Source organism: Elephantulus edwardii, unplaced genomic scaffold (genome assembly GCF_000299155.1).
Source record: "Elephantulus edwardii isolate Elephantulus edwardi_28Jun2011 unplaced genomic scaffold, EleEdw1.0 scaffold00167, whole genome shotgun sequence".
NCBI classification, from domain to species: domain Eukaryota; kingdom Metazoa; phylum Chordata; class Mammalia; order Macroscelidea; family Macroscelididae; genus Elephantulus; species Elephantulus edwardii.
Genome location: NW_006399917.1, coordinates 6,497,813 through 6,517,132, shown reverse-complemented (window position 1 = coordinate 6,517,132; position 19,320 = coordinate 6,497,813). Strand labels below are relative to the sequence as shown.

The following is a 19,320-nucleotide window of genomic DNA, read 5'->3' as shown; positions in this document are numbered from 1 at the left end:
GGACAATCAGAGGGAGGATTGTTCACTCTTTTTAATTTTTTTTAATATTTTTTTAAAAAACAAAACAAAACACAAACCACTGAGGCAACTTTTAGGCTACCACTTCCTCAACTTAATTGATGTGATTCAGATTAAGCTGCATGCAGTCTAATATACTTTGGGTTAAAATCCTTCACGTTTCTACTATTGGTTATAGCAGTACCAGTTGGCTATTCATATTTTCCACCTTAATCTTCTTTGCTGACCTTCAGTTCCCTCTTCAAGTGGTGATCTTAGAGAACATTACATAGCAGAGCTCATTAATGTCTGCCTCAGTCTATCCTTTGTTTCTTCATTAATCTGCATGGAAGATTACGATCAATCTGTTCTCCATGTCATCTCAACACATCCTCAGTTGCAGCCACTGCAGAGCACATGCTTCCAGTTCTCACTAATGCTGTGATGTGCTAAGTCACCTACGACTCATAGTTATCCTGTACACAACAGCTATGAACCCTGCTCTATCCAGAGCCAATCTCACTATATCTGACTTCTCTACCCTCATTACCCAAGTTATTGCGTCAGTCCTTCTTATACAGGATCTTCCTCTCTTGCACCATCCCTTCACCCTTCCAACCATGATTTCTGCTCCAAGAACTGGTCCCGCCTAGTAACATGTCCAAAGTATGAGAGATGGAGCCTCAAAGTTCTTGCCTTTAAGGAACAGCTTAGTTTCACTCTCTACAGGGTAGATCTGTTAGCTCTCCCAGCTGTCCATAGTATGTTCAATACTCTTCTCCAGCATCACAACTCAAAGGCAGCAATTCTTCCTCTGTCATTTCTGGTCACTGTCCAGCTCTCTGATGCATAGCAAGTAACGGCAAAAACCATGGCCTGGATCAGTCACACCTTGGTTTCTAGACTGACATTCTTGCTCTTCAGCAGTCTAGAGAGGTCAGTGGCAGCAGGGTTTCCTAAAGAAATTTATCTTTTGATTTCCTGACTAATGACGCAAAGTGTTTATTGTGGAACGAAACAAGCTGAAATTGTTAATAGCCTCAATTTTTTCTCCATCACAGTGGGAGAAGGACTGGCCATCCACTACTGTAATAACAGGTCTTCGAAACAGAGCACGTTTAGGCTAGCAGATATAACATCTGGGGCTGAGCTGTCCTGTTGACAAATACAAAGAAGGAACAAGTGTGAGCAGATGTTAGTGACCGGACCATGGAATGTGAGAAGCATGAATGTAGGATAATTGGATATTGTTAAGAGAAATATGCAACACATAAATAATGACATATTAGGCATTGGCAAATGAGATGAACTGATGTGGGTCATTTTGAATCAGACAAGTATATGATCTACAATGCCAAAAATGAAAAGGTGATGAGAATGGGAATGGATTAATAGAAAAAGGCCATTTTTAGATCCATATTGAAATATATACAATATTGTGAGTGATTTGTTAATATCACCATCATTCAAATACAGGCACCAACAACCAAAGCCAAGGAGAAGGAAATAGATGATTTCTACCAATCAAGAGCTCTGGTGGCCTAGTGGTAAGTAGCCACACCGCAATCTCAAAGGTCTGTGGTTCAAATCCACCCTGTGTTCTGCAGGAAAAGGATAGGCAATCTCCAACAGTGCAATTAACTGCTACTGGAGGGTCAGCTGTGGGAACAATCCAACCCACCACAACATATCAACCTTTACAGTCAGAAATCAATCAAACAGGCAACTACGGTGCACTAATAATTATTGGTGACTGGAAGGCAAAAGTTGGGACCAGGTAAGAAGGATCAGTAGTCAAAACCACAGGCTTGGTGACAGAAACAAGGCTGGCGATAAAATGATAGAATTCTGCACAGTAAATGATTTATTTATTGCAAATACCTTCTATCAGAAATATAAATGGTGACTGTACACACAGACCTCACCTGATAGTCTGAACAGGAATCTAATTACATCTGTAGAAAGAATCGTCAGAGCAGCTCAGTATCAGCTGTGAAAACCAAGCAAGTGCTGACTGTACAACAGACTATCAACTACTCATCCGTAAGCTCAAACTGAAGCTAAAGAGAATTAAATCCTCAAGCAAAATTTGACCTTAAATCTATCCCATCTGAATTATAAAACCATCTCGGGAACAGCTTTGAGGACTTGAACAATAATAATATAATAAGCAAAGGCTCATTATTATATATTATGATGGAAGGATATTAAGAATATTATATGCATGAAGCATGCAAAAGGTTATTACAAAAACAAAGGAAGAAAAGACTGAGACTGATGTCAGAAGAGACTCTAAATACTGCACTAGTTCTCTCTTTGTACCTACATATACACTTTGTATGAATTAACACACTGAATCCTCATAATAGCTCTACTGTTGTTAGGTACTATTAAGTCAGAACAATCAGTTATTACATCCACTCCCACTCCTCTCTACAAACAGTTTCCCAGGTCATACAACAGTATCAGAGAGAAGGTGGAAATTACCAAGTAGGACTTCAAGAATTACAATGACTGACATACATACTGCCTTTGTGCCCATTATATATTTGAAGTTCTTATTGTTGTTGAGTACCATTTAGTTGAAACTGACCCTCTAGAGGGATTTCAGAGAAGGATGAGAGATTGGCCCTCCTTCTCCCATGGAGCAGATGGTGGATTCAAAGTATGTACCTTTGGGATTGCCACCAGAGTTCCCTGCTGCTGTTGTTAGGGACCATGAAATAAAGTACAATTAAAAGCAACCCAATGAACAGCATCAGAACTTTGTTTCTCCTTTGCCATCATTAGTATTTCTGCTTATTCAAGCCCACTGTTGCAGCCACTGAAAGAATCCACCTTGTTGAGGATGTTCTTCTCTTTCATTGACTATCAGGTCTTGGGAAAAGACATGCTAAGAAAGCGAGAGGCTGAACTATGTATGTCCCTTTAAAAATGCATTAGGGTAAAGAAGAGGCCACCCTTTCTAACGCATATGTGCACAATAAATCTGAAGTAGGCAAGAGGAACATTTTTTAAAAACACTGTTTCCAAATGAAGAACTTCCCAAACTCTAAAAGGTAAAAGAAACGACTGACAGAAATCTGAGTCCACTGATAACAGAGATACACATTAGGATTTCTGTTTACTTCAAATAAATGTGTTTTAGCTATGGGAAAGCATTTTTAAACTGCATAAGCTAGGCATTTATGAAACAAAAGGTCTTCAGAACAGTTGAATGCTAGCCTATAAAATTAAGTATAAAAAGAAGAAATGAGGGTTTTAATAAAATACGTCAATGCTCTCCCTCCCCCTCCCTGTGTTTCAAAATTGTATTAACAAATCAAGGAAAGGGTGTCAAGGGGGAAAAATAAGGCTGAGGGGGAAAAACAAACCCAGGATGCTATTATTCAGCTCTGTACTCAGATTTAACAAGCACTATCAATCTTTCTTTTTGTGAACATTAAATTGAGAAAGGGGGGAAAGAAAAAGAAAAAATACAGATCAGTCTTCATAACCAAGGGCTAGAGGAACTTCAAATTCTGGAAACCTGAACTGACAATGTGAAGCCTCCCGAATTCTCTGAAGGACTGCATGCATTATATTCGCCGGGGTTTTTTTTTTTTTCTTTCTTCATTTTTAATCATTTGGCTCTGTAGCCCTCCTGACAAGGGCTGATGGAGTGGTACAATCCAGGTGCGCGCCTCTCAGAGGCAGAGGTGACAACCACACTTTAATCTCTAAATCTTTCCTAAATGATTCATTTTTGTTCTGTAAACCTAATGCACAATTTCAGGAAAACCATCGCAGAGGACAAAGCAGCAAACCCAAAACTCTCTTTCTTAGGCATTTAGCTTGTTTTTCTTCACTTCCAAGTGGATCTTTGTGAATCAAGTGAACATTCTATCCTAATGATCATCTTTTTTTTTTAATGCACAGATAAACAAGGAAATAAAGAAAAACAACTAACATAGGATTACACTTTTACATAACAGCAACCTGACAAGAGAACTAGTCATTCAATAGGCAATCACAGTATTGCAAGTACCTGCTGCTACTATTCCTGGCCCCCGTGATTCGATGATTCTGAGCAAGCTAGAGAAGGCTGATACTCAGGTGGTCTGCACGCCAATGCTGTTGCTATGTGCCATTGAGTTAGAATCAACTGACAGCTGACCTTATAGTGGGAATCCAGAAGCTGTAAACCACAGAGAAGGAGACTGTCCATCTTTTTCCTACTGAACAGCTAGTAGATTTGAACTACTTGTCTCTGGGCTGACAGTCAACTCTTTACCACCAGGCTATCAAGTCTCCTTATGGATGCAAGGGGGGTGAAACCAAGAAATAAAAGAAGGATCTTCCTCATGGACAGTAGTAAGAAAAGGAGTGATGGCAGATATACACAGGATGCTAAAACAGGGAAGAGCTGGCAAAGGGAACCCATTTTCACAAGGTGTTAACTGTCTGTGAAGTTGGCATTACAATTGATCTTTCAGAGGTGAGAAGGAGCCAGACTGGGGAAAGCACCCTCCCTGCAGAGCAGATGGGAAGTGAAAGGTCCAGAAGAGGCAGGAAAGAACATGCCACATTTCCAGAACTGAGAGGAAATCAGTATGGCCACGCTCATGAACCACAGATCAAGTGATATGAGACGAAGTGAGGAAAGCAATGAAAAGATCTCTCAGATTTTAATAAGGAAAAAGGGATATATTCGTTAAGCAATGAAATGACTTATTTTAAAGACTTTAAGGCTACTGTGCAGAGAACACTTTGGAGAAGGGGCAGGGACAGCAGTAAATTAGGAGTGTGTGTGTCACAGCACAGGCAGGCAATGCTTGTGACTGGGGTTAGTCTGGCATCAGTGATGACAGAGTAGCCAATGGAGTGAAGATCTATTTCGAGTTTGCACACAAAAACCTGCTGATAAACTGGGTGGAAAAAAAGGAGTATCAAAGAAAACCTTGCCAAGAGATTCTTTCAAATGAAATCATTTCTGTTGTGCTGCAGAGTCAAAATACAGAAGTTCAATTTCAAATGACTTGAAAAAGAATATTTCAAAATGAGAACACATTGTTAATAAAATTACATGTACAGAGAAGGCAACAGTTTATGCTTTTTAGAAACAAATTTTAATAAAAGCATCCACAGTCACTTTAGACAAAATAAAATGAAAGAATGATTTCATTTTAATAGTTGAATACCTCAAATTATATTTCAGGAGATTAAGAAAAACATTTATCAAATAAACATAACTCAGTTTTGAGGGGAATATAAAAACAAAACTTTAGTTTTAGCTTATAGAATGCTCATGAATTCTTGAAAAGCTTTAAGAAGACTGGCAACCTCCTCTCATGCAATTTACCACCTCTGACAACCCCTGAAGAGTCAGCAATGAGTCAGCTTCAACTTGACAGCACATAACAGTAGCAACACAGTTCACCTCTGCGAAGACAAGCAGTGTGTCTGGGTGGTGCAAAGAGCTAATACATTTAGTGCTAACTTTGGTGGAAGATCAAGTCTACCAACAGGTGTACTGGAAGAAAGACAATGCAATCTATTTCACAAATCTCAGCCTTAAAAACCATACTGAGAATAGTTCTTTCTCCTATTGGGTTGCTATGTGTTGCTATTAAAGCTATTCACTGGCACACCGAAAACTACAGATTAGTTGTTGTTGTTGTTGTTGTTAGGTGCCGTTGAGTATGACTCATAGTGACCCTATGAATAAAAGATCTGAATCCTGTTATATCCTGCACCGTCCTCACACTTCCTGACATACAAGAACCACTGCAGCAGGCACTGTGTAAATCCACCTGGTTGAGGATCTTCCTTCACTACAGACTACCAAGGGAATTAATGTCATACTCCTAAATCTGACTTCCAATGACCTGCATCAAGTGGTCCACAGTAATTCAGAATGGATATAACATGAGCATGAGATATGCATCTCAAAAACTTTTATTTTCTGATTGAGACAGTGGACAACAATGGATGTAAGCACAGTGGAGGCTGTGAGTATGGTGGAAGATTCGGCAAGGTTTCAATCTGTTTTACAGAGGACATTTAAGCCACAGTCTACTCAAGTTCATCTACTAACAACAAGAACAATTTCTACCCTATCTACCACATGGAAGGAGATAGATGGACAAATGCTTATCATGACTGTCCAAATTCTGTCCCAAATTTAGAATAGGTTGTAAAAGAAAATTCTTATTTAGAAAAAAATATGTCTAACATGATTTCAGGAACAGAATAAAGACCCTCAACAAGACAGAACTCACACAATGACTCCCACAATGGGCTTGAGTATGACAGAGTTTGTGAGAATGGCAGAGGACAGGGCAAGGTACAGATCTGTTGTTTAAAGAGTTGCTGAAGGTCACTGTCAATGTGATGATCACACTTAACAACCAAAACTATGTTTATTTTCCACTTCCACACACATAGCTTATAATAAGCACTGATTTCAGATCACTGTGTTCTGAAAACTTGCCAGTTTGGTTACATGATGATATTTCTCTCTATCATCTTCTCAACTGAGTCCGCCTATAAGTATGAGAAAAGGCTGGATTCCACATTTCTTTAGAATAACTTTTAATACCTGAACTGAATTGGCTGTCCCTAATGTGCTACTGTTGAACACCACTGAACGACTGTGATTCAGACTGACAGAGTAGAGCATCCTTTTAAAGTGTTCTTGGCTGGACTCTTTATGGAAGCAGATTGCTGTGTATTTTCCCATGCAGCTATGGATGGGCCTGAACTGCTAGTATTCACTAGTAGCTAAGTGCTTAAACATTGTGCTACTAATCTCCCTGGCCTTAAGGCAGACACTAGAAATTCTGCTGAGGATTTGCTCAGCATTCCAAACCCATGGTAAACCTCAACTGCAATGCATGAAATAGTATCTGTGCCTGGAAGCATTTCTAAATCCTCAAAAAGTATTTCTCTACTGCAAGATCAAATCTAACATCTTAAGGGGGGGGGGGAATGTAAAATGGTTCCGATAATGGAATAAAGTTTTATCTGCTAACAAAATCTAGACGGAGCAGAAAATATACCTTCAAGCAGTTTTCTCTCTGAAGAGAGTTTAGAAGCAGCAGCGGGAGCTTGATACAAAAAGTCACAGAGAAAGGTGGACTGGGTGAAGTCTTGACTTAATCCACACTCAGATGGGATATCATGTTGTGGGAAATCTGGGAAAATTAAAGAAATAATAAATATGAAATCTAAAACATTTTTTTTTTACTTTACATATCTAGTTAAATGCAGGAGTTATGGACTGTCACACAAGCAACATGAAAAAGGCTGCAAAATACAAATATGTTGTTGTTATGTTCCACTGAGTCGCTTGCAAGGCATAGTAATCTTATATACAACAGCTCTGAACCCTGCCCTATCCTGAGCCAGTCACACTGACTCCAACACACCTACTCTAATTACCCCAGTTACTGTATCAATCCATCTCTTTCAGGGTCTTCCTCTCTTGCACCGATGTTTATTTGACTTTGTATAAGAGCACTGAAGTTATACTAGTTATAACAGAATGATCAAATTTCATTTTGTGAAATACACATGGGAAATACATATAATTTATTTATAAAACCGCAAAAGTAGATTTAGTTACCAAACATACTTGAAAAGAAGTAAAAATAACCTTAAACATCTTCGTCTTGATTGTTTTTCTTCCAGCTGATCCCCCCCCCCATCTAACAAACAGATGCACTCTGCCAGCCTCTTTAAAACAGACACCATGAGCTCAAGCTAGAAACTCACCTGAGAATTTGTTATGGTAGAGAAACTCCATCTGCAGGCTCTGGCCAGCCTTCTTAGCCAGTAGATAGGGGGTGCTATGCACAGGGTCGCCGGTTGCACACATCACATCTGCTCCACTGAAAAGCAACGTCATTGTTTCCAGAACATCAGGTTTCACTACTGCAGCACACAGGGCCTGGGTGTTCAAAGAAAACACACTTTTTAAAGGAACAAAGTGCAATTCTAACTTTAAAAAGGAAACAAAGCAGTTTTCATTGATGAGTTGAATTTGTATTCTTTTTTTCTTCTGCCAAGAAGACTGAAAAGGGATCTCTCTGGTGGTGTGGTTCATCGAAAGTTGCGCTGCTGACCCAAAGGCAGCATCTATCTGTCAGTTCGAATCCACGAATGCACAGGAGAAAAACAGGCATCCTCTCCCTGTGAGATTTTAGCCTCCCAAAAACACCCAGGAGGGTCAGCAATACTACGTTTGCTTGTGGTGTTTGGTTTATTATTATTATTATTATTTTTTAGATAAAAGACAGTTATTGTGCCCTTATTTCGACAATAGGGACAAAAGGTCCTTTGATTATGGATTTAAGTAACACTAGTAACTAGGTAGCTTTACAATGGATTTAAGAAACAGTCGTCTAAATTTCAAGTCACTGTTCTGTTGGTGCAAACTTTCTCATCCATCATAAGTGCTTTTCAAAATACTTATTCACATCGTTCACATCTTATGGAAAAAGTTGCTGTTTAGAAAATTTAAAACATTTTCAAAGCAATATGAAGGAACCAGCAATGTTTTGTCATGCGAAAATTCATTTTATATATGTGTATGTTTATGCATGCGTATGTATTATGTTTGTCTATTTGACTGTGTATCGTTTCTACTTAAGCATGATCTGTCTCTCATCTCTCTCATTATTATCATGCTGAAACTAACTCATAGCTGAGCCTCCAGCCAGTTTGCAGAGATTTTAAATTACATTAGAGGAGATTATGCATCTTTCTCTCTTGAAGAATCTGGTAGATTTGGACCGCCCACCTTTGGATTGGCAGCACAACTTCTTAACCACTAACCATCAGACCTTGAATCTTTAAATTGTTTTGCTTTATAAGTTTAAGAAATGAGAACCAACCAAATTCCCAATATTTTCCCTTTTTTAAAAAGGATGTTAGAGATGAGTGAACAAAGACGAAGTGTAAGGAAGAGACAATTAAACAACATGACATCTTCTGAGGTTTCTCATTCTCAGACAAACAGGACTAACTGTTGGAATACAACATAGCCTTTTTTGGGGTTTGCTCCCACTAAATGAAGTGAGTTATCTTTAGATAGTTTCTCATTTTCTTCATATCCTATATGCATTACCAGATCTTACTTTATCAGCTTCTCATCTGCTTTCAAATTGTCTGATTTGGGACCCTGATTCCACCTGACACTTTAATCTAGGATTCACCTCTGCGTCTCTCACTGTCATGATCTATCTGTTTAGACTATTAATAAATTCCCATCTGTGATGCCACCTCAGGACAATCATACGTTAACTATCCTGACAGTCACCTCCGAGTGAGCAGTCTACAAGTTCTGGCGCAAATTACAGTTCAGCTGGTAAAGAATAATTTTTTCCTCCACTATGGTCCAAGTGATCACTATAATTTCTTTACAATCACAGTCAAGAAACTGAAATAAAATTGTATTAATTCATCTTTGTCTTCAAGAAACATTCTCACTGCACTTTTCCCAAAGCATATCTTTGTTCATTTGGTTTTCCACCGAATGAATATGCAATACTCTTCTCCAAACCACAACTCAAGGAATCAACTTTTCTTCCTTCATCCTTATTCACTGTCCAGTTCTGAGATGTGTAGCAAGAGACTGAAAAGACCATGTCCTGAATCAGGTACATTTTATTCTTAAGACTGACATCCTTACTCTTCAGTATTTTGTAGAGATCCTTGACAGCAGTCTTGCTCAATGCAGTATTTCCCCTGATTTCCTGACTGCTGGTACTAAGGATTCTATTTGCAGATTTAAACAAGATAAAATCATCGGCAACCTCAATCCTTTTATATCTATTGCAATCTTTGCCTATTGGTCCAGTGGTGAAGATTTCTGTTTTCTGGATTTTGAGATGTAATCCATATTGAAAGCACTAGTCCTTGATCTTCTGCGTGGAACATTTTAAATCTTACACATTCAGCAAGCAAGGTTGTGTCATCTGCAAAGCACAGGTTGTTTGAGTCTTCCTCCAATCCTGATGCCATATTCCTCTTCACAGACTCCAGTTGCACTAATTATTTGCTCAGGATTCAGATGAATATATATGGGGAAAGGCTACAGTCCTAGCACACACCCCTCCTGATTTTAAACCCTGCGGTGCTCCCTTGCTTCATTCTAACCGCACATTCTTGGTTTAGGTATAGATTCTTTTTTTTTTTTTTTTTATTTTTTTTTTTTTTTTTTTTTTTTAATTTTATTTATTTATTTATTTATTTATTTTATGTGTGTACAGTCAAATTGGATCTGACTGGTTTCAAGGAGGCGATTGTTCCTCCTTCTTCAGCAGAGCATCTGGTGGATTTGAACCGCGCACCTCTGGGATTGCAGGGCAGTTTCCTACCACTAGGCCACCAGAGCTCGCCAGGTATAGATTCTGCATGAACACAATTAAGTGTTCTGGGATTTCCAGTCTTCTCAATGTTAACCATGGCTTCATTTAATCCACACAACCAAATGTCGTTTCATAGTCAATAAAACCAAGATATACATAATTTTTAAAAGTTGTATTTTATATTGGTTTGCATGCAAAGTCCGAACACATTGTATTTGACACTGTACTTCATTCGCACAATCATTTCCATTCATTAACTTTCATTAAAGTAATCACCATTGAACTATGCCCACCATTAACCTATCCTGCTCCAGATCCCAGCCAGATCTTCCCCGTTTTCATTACGCACCTTTCCTTCATCCACCAAATTATATGACTCTCTGATTTCCTCCCTTTCCATACTCACCCTCCTGCTCCTACCCCCACCTTGGAGATATGATTTACTAGTTATCCTTCTATTTTTATAATAATGATCTTATTCTATATCTGTCCTTATAAGACCGAGTTAGTTCACTCAACATAAGGCTCTCCAGTCTCTCAAGTTAAATAGTAACTTTTTAAAATCATTGCTTCTGAGTGCTGTATATTATCCCATCATGTGAATGTACCACAATTTTTCTCAATCCATTCAATTGGGTTTGGGCATCTGAGCTGTTTTCATATCCTTGTGATGGCAAATAATGCTGCTATGAACACTGGTATACAAATCTGTTTATGCCCCAGTGCTAATTCCTTTAGGGTTTATTTCTAACAGTGGAATAACTTAGTCTTATGAAATTTCTATGTTTAGCTTTTTAAGAAAATACCTTCCAGTGGGTCTGGAGATGTAGCTCACCCTTGGAGCACGGTGGCTCACGTGCTGCGGCTTTCTGGTTCGTGGTTCATTACCGCTACCAAGTGAAAGAAAATACCTTCCAGCATGGCTGTAACATTTCATAATCCCATCAACAATGTATGACAGTTCTTATCTCTCCACATACTCTCCAACATTTATTGCTCACTGTTCTCTTAAAACTTTGCCACTGCTACTGAAGTAACAATGGTATCTCGTGGTTTTGATTTGCCAATGATTTTAAACATTTAAGTGTTTTCATGTGTTGGCCATCTGAATGTCTTCCTCATTGAAAAATCTTTCCATGTCTTTTGTCTATTTTGTAATTGGGATATCAGTCTTTTTCTTGTGGAGGCCTGGTAGCATTCTTTAAATGTCTGCTACGAGACCCTTGTCTGAGACAGTATTTACAAATGTTTGGGGTTTTTTGGTGTGTGTTTTTCCCAGTCAGTAGGTTTTCTTTTCCTTCTGTGGGAAAATTTTTTGAGGACCACAGCGATTTAATCTTTAGAAGGGCTCACCCATCAATTTTATCCTCTCCTGGTTGTGTATTTCTGACTGTTTTTGTCAGTTCCTTTACACCACAGATGAGGGATTCTAATCTTGGTCCCATTTTGTCTCTTATAATCTTTACGGGTTTGGGCTTTACTCCTACGTCTCTGATCCTTCTGAGTTGATTTTTGTATATGGTATGAGATGTGGATCCTGTTTCAGCTTTCAGCAGGTAGTAAGTAGTCCAGTTTTGCCACCTCATTTGTTGAAGAAGTTTTCATTTCCCCATTTGACAGGTTTTGTTTTCTTGTCATCTATCAATTGACCATAGATAGATGGTTCATTTCTGTGACATATACATTCTTCCGGTATTCTCTACTCTTAGCCAGATCCATCTGACATCAGCATTGTTATCCCTGGTGCCACAGCCTGTTCTAAACCCTGCTTAAAATTCTGGTGATGCCCTGTCAATGTACTGCTCTAGTCATTTTTGGATGATTTTTGGCAATATTTTGCTTACATTTGATAGCAATGTTACTGTTCAATAATTTTCACACTGTGCTGGATCATCTTCCCCGGGAATAGGAAAAAATACTTATCTCTTCCAATCACCCTGTAAGGTAGAGCTGTCCTAAAAATTTCTTGTCATAGACTGCTGAGCATGTCCAGGTTGGTGTCTGTTAGGTGAAACATGCCAACTGGCGTTATTTTTTGCCAAACCTTTCAATGCAGCTTGAACTCTCTTACTTATTTACCAATAGCTCTTGTTCATATAGGACTTCTAGAATTTTCAGTATCAACGAATTATTTTTGTTATAATGACTCTATATAGTCCCTCCATCTTCTTGTGATGCTTCCTGGATCATTCAAGATCTTCTCCATAGTATCTCTCAATATTAGAACTTGAGGCTTGAATTAGTTTTTCAGATCTTTCAGTTTGGAAAACGCCGAAAGAGTTTTTCCCTTTTTATTTTCTGATTCTAGCTCTTTGCACACGTCATTATATTATTTTGCTTTGCTTTGTTGAGCTGTCCTTAGAAATCTTCTCTTCAGCTCTTTTGCATCTCTTCCTTTTGATTTGCTTCTCAGTGCTCCAATGCAATTTGCATAGTCTCTTCTGATATCTATTTTGGTTTTTTTGTGGGTTTTTCCCCCTCCTCTATCATTTTAATGACTTTTTGCTCTCTTCATAGATGATATAGTTGATGTCATTCCACAACTCCTCTGTTCTCTAATCACGGATGCCTGAAACCCATTCTTGAGATTATTTTTAAATCCAGGTGGAACAAACTAAAGGGTGTGTTTTGATTCTTGTGAATTCATGTATAGCCTGTAATAGAGATGTAGTAAGTATTTTTTGTAAAAAAAAAATAATGAGTTTATTTTTAAAATATTCTTCATCAACACTAAGTTAAGGCTCTCAAACTCAACTTGTTACTTTCTAGTTGGAATCAACTGCTAGCTGATCCTCCACTGTATTCCTAAGGCTATAAACCACAAACGATGAGGCTGTGCATTTCTCTTCTATGGAGGTGATGCTAGATTTGAACGTTCAGGGAAGCACAGCCTTTGGGTCAGCAGCTCAAGTTGTTATTAACTATGTCGCCAAAGTTTGGTTTTTTTTAAAATTTTTGTTTTATTAATTTTAATGAACATTTACAGAGAGGTTGAAATGTTCCATGGTGTCAGAAACACTGAAAATTGGCTTTTCTATCAATTGTGTTAGCCCTCATTGAGGGCATGGTCTCTAGCTATCTTAACTGTGGACCACATAGTCTTGCAAATCATCAACAGCTGTGGGACCTATATAAGGAAAAGTATTCCACACTCTGAAAAGCGGTGGTGAAAAGAATAAACAATCGGGCACAGTGTGAAAAGACTGTGGTACTGCTGTGAAGAGACTGTGCAAGGTGTAAACAGAGGAGCTTTGGAGATGCAACCACAGTTAAAGGTTTTGCTAAAGGTTTTGTTTTTCTTTAACCATAGTTAAAGGACAAATGAAGGGAAAGCTGACCTGTAACCTGTAAGCTCTGAGATAAAGTTTGTTGGACAACTGAGGAAACCAGAGATTTATTTGTGCTACTAAACTGAACCTAGACTTCTACTTGTTGACTGAGAAACTATATGAACAAATAGAGGAATTATGTCTTGCTGTTAGTCTAGCGTGAGACTGTTGTTCACTAAACCTGGACTTTTTGTTGTTGTTGTTGTTGTTATATGCTGTTAAGTCGCTTCTGACTCACAGCAACCCTATGTACAACAGCCCTAAACTCTGCTCTGTCCTTTGCCTATCTCACTGTCTCCAACACACCCGTCCTGATTGCCCGTCACCAAATCAATCCACCTCCTAGAAGGCCTTCCCCTCCTGCACCCGCCCTCCACCCTCCCTGGTGGTCTAGTTTAGAGAGCGATACAGACTGCACAGAGGGCATCCCTCTTACAGATCAAATCCACCAGTTGCTTTGGTGGATAAAGACAAGTAATCTCTTCCCCAGCAATGTAATGTCTTCTAAAAAAAAAAAAACCAACAAACCACTGGAGGGTCAGTGATGAGTCAGTTTTGCCTTGATGACAATGGCTCAATCCATATTGGAGGCTTCAGTCCTTGACCCTCTGCAGCAAGCACTTCAGGTCCTCCTCAGTTTCAGCAAGCAGGGTTGTGTCATCTGCATAATGCAGACTGTTGATAGATCTTCCACCAATCCTGATGCCGCATTTTTCCTCATAGAGCCCAGCCTTCTGGATGATCTGTTCTGCTTACAGTTTGAAAAGGCATGGAGACAGGACACATCCCTGGTGTACGCCCTTCCAATTTTGAACTATGCAGTGTTTCCTTGCTCTGTTCTGATGACTGCCTCTTGGTCCAAGTATAGGTTTCACATTAGCACGGTCAAGTGTTCTGGGATTCCTATTCTTCTCAGAGTAGCCAGTTTGTTATGAGCCACACAGTCAAACACCTTTGCATAATCAATGAAGCACAGATAGACATTCCTCTGGTACTCCCTGCTTTCAGCCAAGATCCATCTAACATTAGCTACTAAACCTAGACCTTACTGTATGATATTGTTTGCTTTCCCTACTCCCCAATCTATTTCCCTAATAAACCCCACAACTGTGATTAAAATCTGTGAGTCATTTTGCAATAGACCCTGGAAATAATGATTGGTAGAAACAATTACAGGAGATTGGGGTGGCATGTCTGACCATGTGCTACTTGTATGTTCCCATGGCTCCAGAATCAACACTCTTAGCAACTGCAGTGAGGAAATCAAAAGACAAATTGTGCTGAGAAAATCTGCTGTCAGGGACTACTCCGAGCACTAAAAAGCAATGATATCAGTCTAGAAACTAAAGCGCACCTTACCCAGTCCAGGGTCTTTGCAATTACGTGCTATGCAGCAGAGGGCTGAACAATGACTAAGATGACTGAAGAAGAATTGGTGTCTTTGAGTTGTGGTACTGGAGATGAGTCTTGACCATACCATGGGCCACCAAGAAAACAAGTAAATCTGTCTTAGTGAAGGTGAAACCAAGCTTCTCTTTCTAGGCTAATATTTTGAAGCTCCATCTCATATACCTTGGGCATGTGGTCAGGTTGTACTGATCCTTGGAGAAGGCCAACATGCTTGGAAGGGTGGAGGGACAAAACAGGAAAGGAAAACCCCGAATGAGATGGATTGGCACTATAACTGGGGCAATGGGGTTAAGTGTGTCAAAGTCAATGAAACAGGCTCAGGATAGGGAATGCTTCAGAGCTGTTAGACATAGGGTCATCATGAGTCACAGGTGGCTCAATGGCACATAACAACAATGGATAAACTGATAGAGACAGTTTCCCGTCATGAAGTGGGTAGAAGTCAGACTCACCCACCCCTACATTATTATCCGCTCCTATACAAATCTCAATAAATAAATGCCCATCTAAAACTTATACAATAGCATTCTTAGAATGGTATAATGGAAAAGACAGGATTTTAATTGGAAATAGTAATATTTTACTCACTGATAAGACAAAAATTAGCAAATATATTCCCTCAAATTCATCAATTGCCTTTTCAAATTCACAACTTGGAACCCATATACTTATTACATATTGACTCCTTGTGTAAAGAATTAGGTTAATAATATCCTTTGTGATTGTTATATGCTGTCGTGTAAGAATCTATTTAATTTGACTCTTCAGGGGTTCTCAAAGGCTATAAACTTACATAGGAGAAGATTACCCATCCTTATCCCATGAAGCAGCTATGGATTTGAACTGCCTGTCTAAATCAGCAGCATAATTCCTTACCCACCAGGCCACTAGAGCCCCAATTATAACACTTACTTAGTGTATGATATCATTTAACATATGCATAATTTAATGTATAATTTAATCCATTAATTAGCTAAATTTTATAACTAGTGCCCAAGAAAACACCGCTCAAACAAAATTAAATACCTTAACAACATTACCACTACTGTTAGGTGGCATCAACTATAACTGACTGTGGCCATGAACAAAAGAGTTGAACATAGTCCACTCCTGCACCACACTCACAACCCCTGATATCCTTTGAGCCCACTATTACAGTCACGATGTCAATACATATTCTTGAGGTCCTTCCTCTCTTTCTCTGACCTGTCATCTTTTACAGCATGACTGATACATTCTTCCAAGGACTCATCCCTCTGGACAACAGTTTCACCACCTTTACCTTTAAGAAGCATCCTGGTTGCACTTCTTTCAAGATAGATCGCTTATCTTGACAACTACCTATATTTAATCATGCAATTCCCTAAACTCCTGCTCAATTCTCCGATTTTCCTCATCTGACATTACCAGCTTGAATGCTGCATTTACTGTGTGCTATGAATTTCAAATCGGCTAGTAACCTCCCTTTACTGAAGTCAAATGATCAGGGGGAAAAAAATAACTTATTATTGGGGAACTAAACCAACAGAAAAGAAATGCAAATAAATTTTATGTATTTTGTAATTTCTACAGAAGTATAGAAAATGGCCTATATTTCTTTCCCAAAAAGTTTAGCATAATTACTACCTGGGGATTCTTATTTAACAAGCTTTACCATTAACAAGATACCAAAGAAAAGTGAAACCATGCAAATTGCAAAGATTTCTTTTTCAAGCACAAAAACATATATAATATGAAGTACAAGCTTTAAATGTATCTACACTGACAGAGTTTCTTAACAAACAAGAGATTTATAAAGCAACTTAGAAAAAGAAAGTGAGCGATGAGGTGCATAGTATGCAAGAAATGGAACAAAAGCTTTTACCAAAAGAGTAACGATTAAATGGGAAGCATGGAATAATATCTGGAATGACTCAGGCAAACTGAAGCCTATTACACACTAACACCACTAAGCAAGTGACCTTTTGAAACAGCAAATTAACTGTGGAAATTATATCAATTCTGATGGCACAAAGGCAGAGGAGTATCACTGAAGTTATGTCCAGTTCTTGCATACTACAAAGGAGCTCTGGTGGTCTAGTTTAGAGAGCGATACAGACTGCACAGAGGGCATCCCTCTTAGAGATCAAATCCACCAGTTGCTTTGGTGGATAAAGACAAGTAATCTCTTCCCCAGCAATGTAATGTCTTCTAAAAAAAAACAACCAACAAACCACTGGAGGGTCAGTGATGAGTCAGTTTTGCCTTGATGACAATGGCTCTGAGTTGAGATACAGAGGAAAAATTGATACTGGTTTTAGTTTTGTTTTATGGGTATTTTGTGGGGTTGTGTTTTGGTTTTGTTTTTTGTGGGGTTTTTTTATACTGTTTTAAGAGTAATGAGGAAAGCGTCAGTTAACTGTAAACTTCATCTAGGAAGAAAGAGTTCATTCTTTTACCATTTTCTTCTTCCAGAGAAGCAATGAAAACACCACTGGTACAGTCTCATAAGCAAAAAAGGAAATTATCAAATAATATAAGGTTTTACTTCATGAGATTTTGATGCTTTTTTTAAAATGAGTATTAAAAAAAAACTATTAAAATACAGTTTGCTATTGTTATGTGCCTTGGAGTGGTAACCAACTCGTAGTTGACTATCCAGCAGGTTTTCTGAGACTACAAATCAGCAGAGAGGACACAGTCCATCCTTCTCCTGCAGAGGAGCTGGTGGATTCGAACTGCCTGTCTTTGAGTTGGCAGCACAATTCTTTACCAAAAGAGCCCACAACCGTTCTCTAAAAATACAGCTCAGTTGCTCTATTTTATGGAATACCTTATTTAGTTCTTCTTTGGTGAGAGATGCCAGAAGGGTTTTTCGGAATCGTCCTTCTTTGTATTTCTGGATGATAAAGGTTTTTCTCTTTTCTACTGGAGAGTCCATATGCAATTCCTCATCCTTGTGAAGATTACCAGCCCAAAAGTCATTTGCTCTTTTGTTTCCAATGACAATGAAAAGCTGAATTTAAAAAAACAAAACATGCAATGCATTTATATTGGCAGAAAAAAGAATCACATGACTAATTAAGAGCATAACAGTATAAAATAAGAACCATGAAAGGAGACTTTAACAGGAAGATGGAGTACAAAATAGATACTATTTCAATTTGAATAAAGAACAAGTGATCACAAGAATAGTTGAAACAAATGAATCTGGAAGGAAATACAAGCAAAGGTCAATAGTAGTCAAGAAAGAAAAGAACAATGTCTTCACTCTCTCCTCTTAGCTTTTTTTTACCCATGTCAAGTGAGATGGAAAAAAAAAAAATAAATTCGAACTTTAAAAAAAGTGGTCAAGTCATTAAAAGTAGTCATTTTATTAAAAAGACATATGCTTTTTATTCTAAAAATAACTATCTCAGTTACAAAGCTTTCAGGAAGAATTACTACTCTGCTAAGGAAATTCATGCCATGCACCCAAGGCAGGGTTCTTTCCCAATCTCTTGTAATCATCAGTTAAGCCATACTTACCTCAATGAGCTCATTACTCCAAATACTGGCATCCATTTTTAGACTTCTAACCTTTGAATCTTTAGGTCCTAAAGACCTATGCTGTCCTAAGTACAAAAATACAAAATGATGGCATTTTAATATTAGCTTGCAAGCAACACTAATTCACTTTGCAACGAATATGGGCATGTATGTACAAACATACGTTTGCATGCATACTTATTTATATTTTCAACTTAGGATGCATAGATTTTTACTAAATGCTTAAGACCACCAAACAGTTACGGAAATTATTTTTTTTAAAAAGCACAGCCAATCCCAAAGATGATGAAATATTTTTAACACCATCCTGTATTATCATAAAGTACACTTTTTAAAGCATATGGATTTTTTCCCCTCATTTTTTTCATTGGTAATTAAGTCCAAACTATAGGTCATTTTGTGTTTTGCAAATTTCTGTTTAATTAACACATACACGAATGAAAGCATTGTTCCTTTGCTCTTAAAAAATTATCTACACATCTAAAAAAATGCTTACTTAAAAATTTACCATGAATTTTGCACTTCTCTACATAAAGAGCCCAGAGTTCTATTATCGTCAGTTCTCTTTTGCTGTGTAAATCATCTTTCAGTGATTACTGGGCACCCACACATATGTAAGATGTTTTCTAAGCTGTAGAGGAAGCAAGGTATATAGACTACTATCCTGGCCTCAAGGATTTTGTGGGTTTTTTGTTTTTGTTTTT

The 19,320-nt window shown here is 38.2% G+C and overlaps 1 protein-coding gene across 1 annotated transcript in view; it reads right to left on the bottom strand.

Annotated features, from left to right (window-relative positions):
- ARAP2 (ArfGAP with RhoGAP domain, ankyrin repeat and PH domain 2) overlaps nucleotides 1-19,320 on the bottom strand; it is a 302,530-nt gene that overhangs the window by 152,075 nt on the left and 131,135 nt on the right. The window contains exons 11-14 of the mRNA XM_006895415.1: nucleotides 18,596-18,681; nucleotides 17,901-18,083; nucleotides 7,753-7,927; nucleotides 7,038-7,172 (exon numbers count right to left, since the gene is read on the bottom strand). Of these exons, the coding sequence (XP_006895477.1) occupies nucleotides 7,038-7,172; nucleotides 7,753-7,927; nucleotides 17,901-18,083; nucleotides 18,596-18,681 (579 nt within the window). The remainder of the gene's footprint in view (nucleotides 1-7,037; nucleotides 7,173-7,752; nucleotides 7,928-17,900; nucleotides 18,084-18,595; nucleotides 18,682-19,320) is intronic.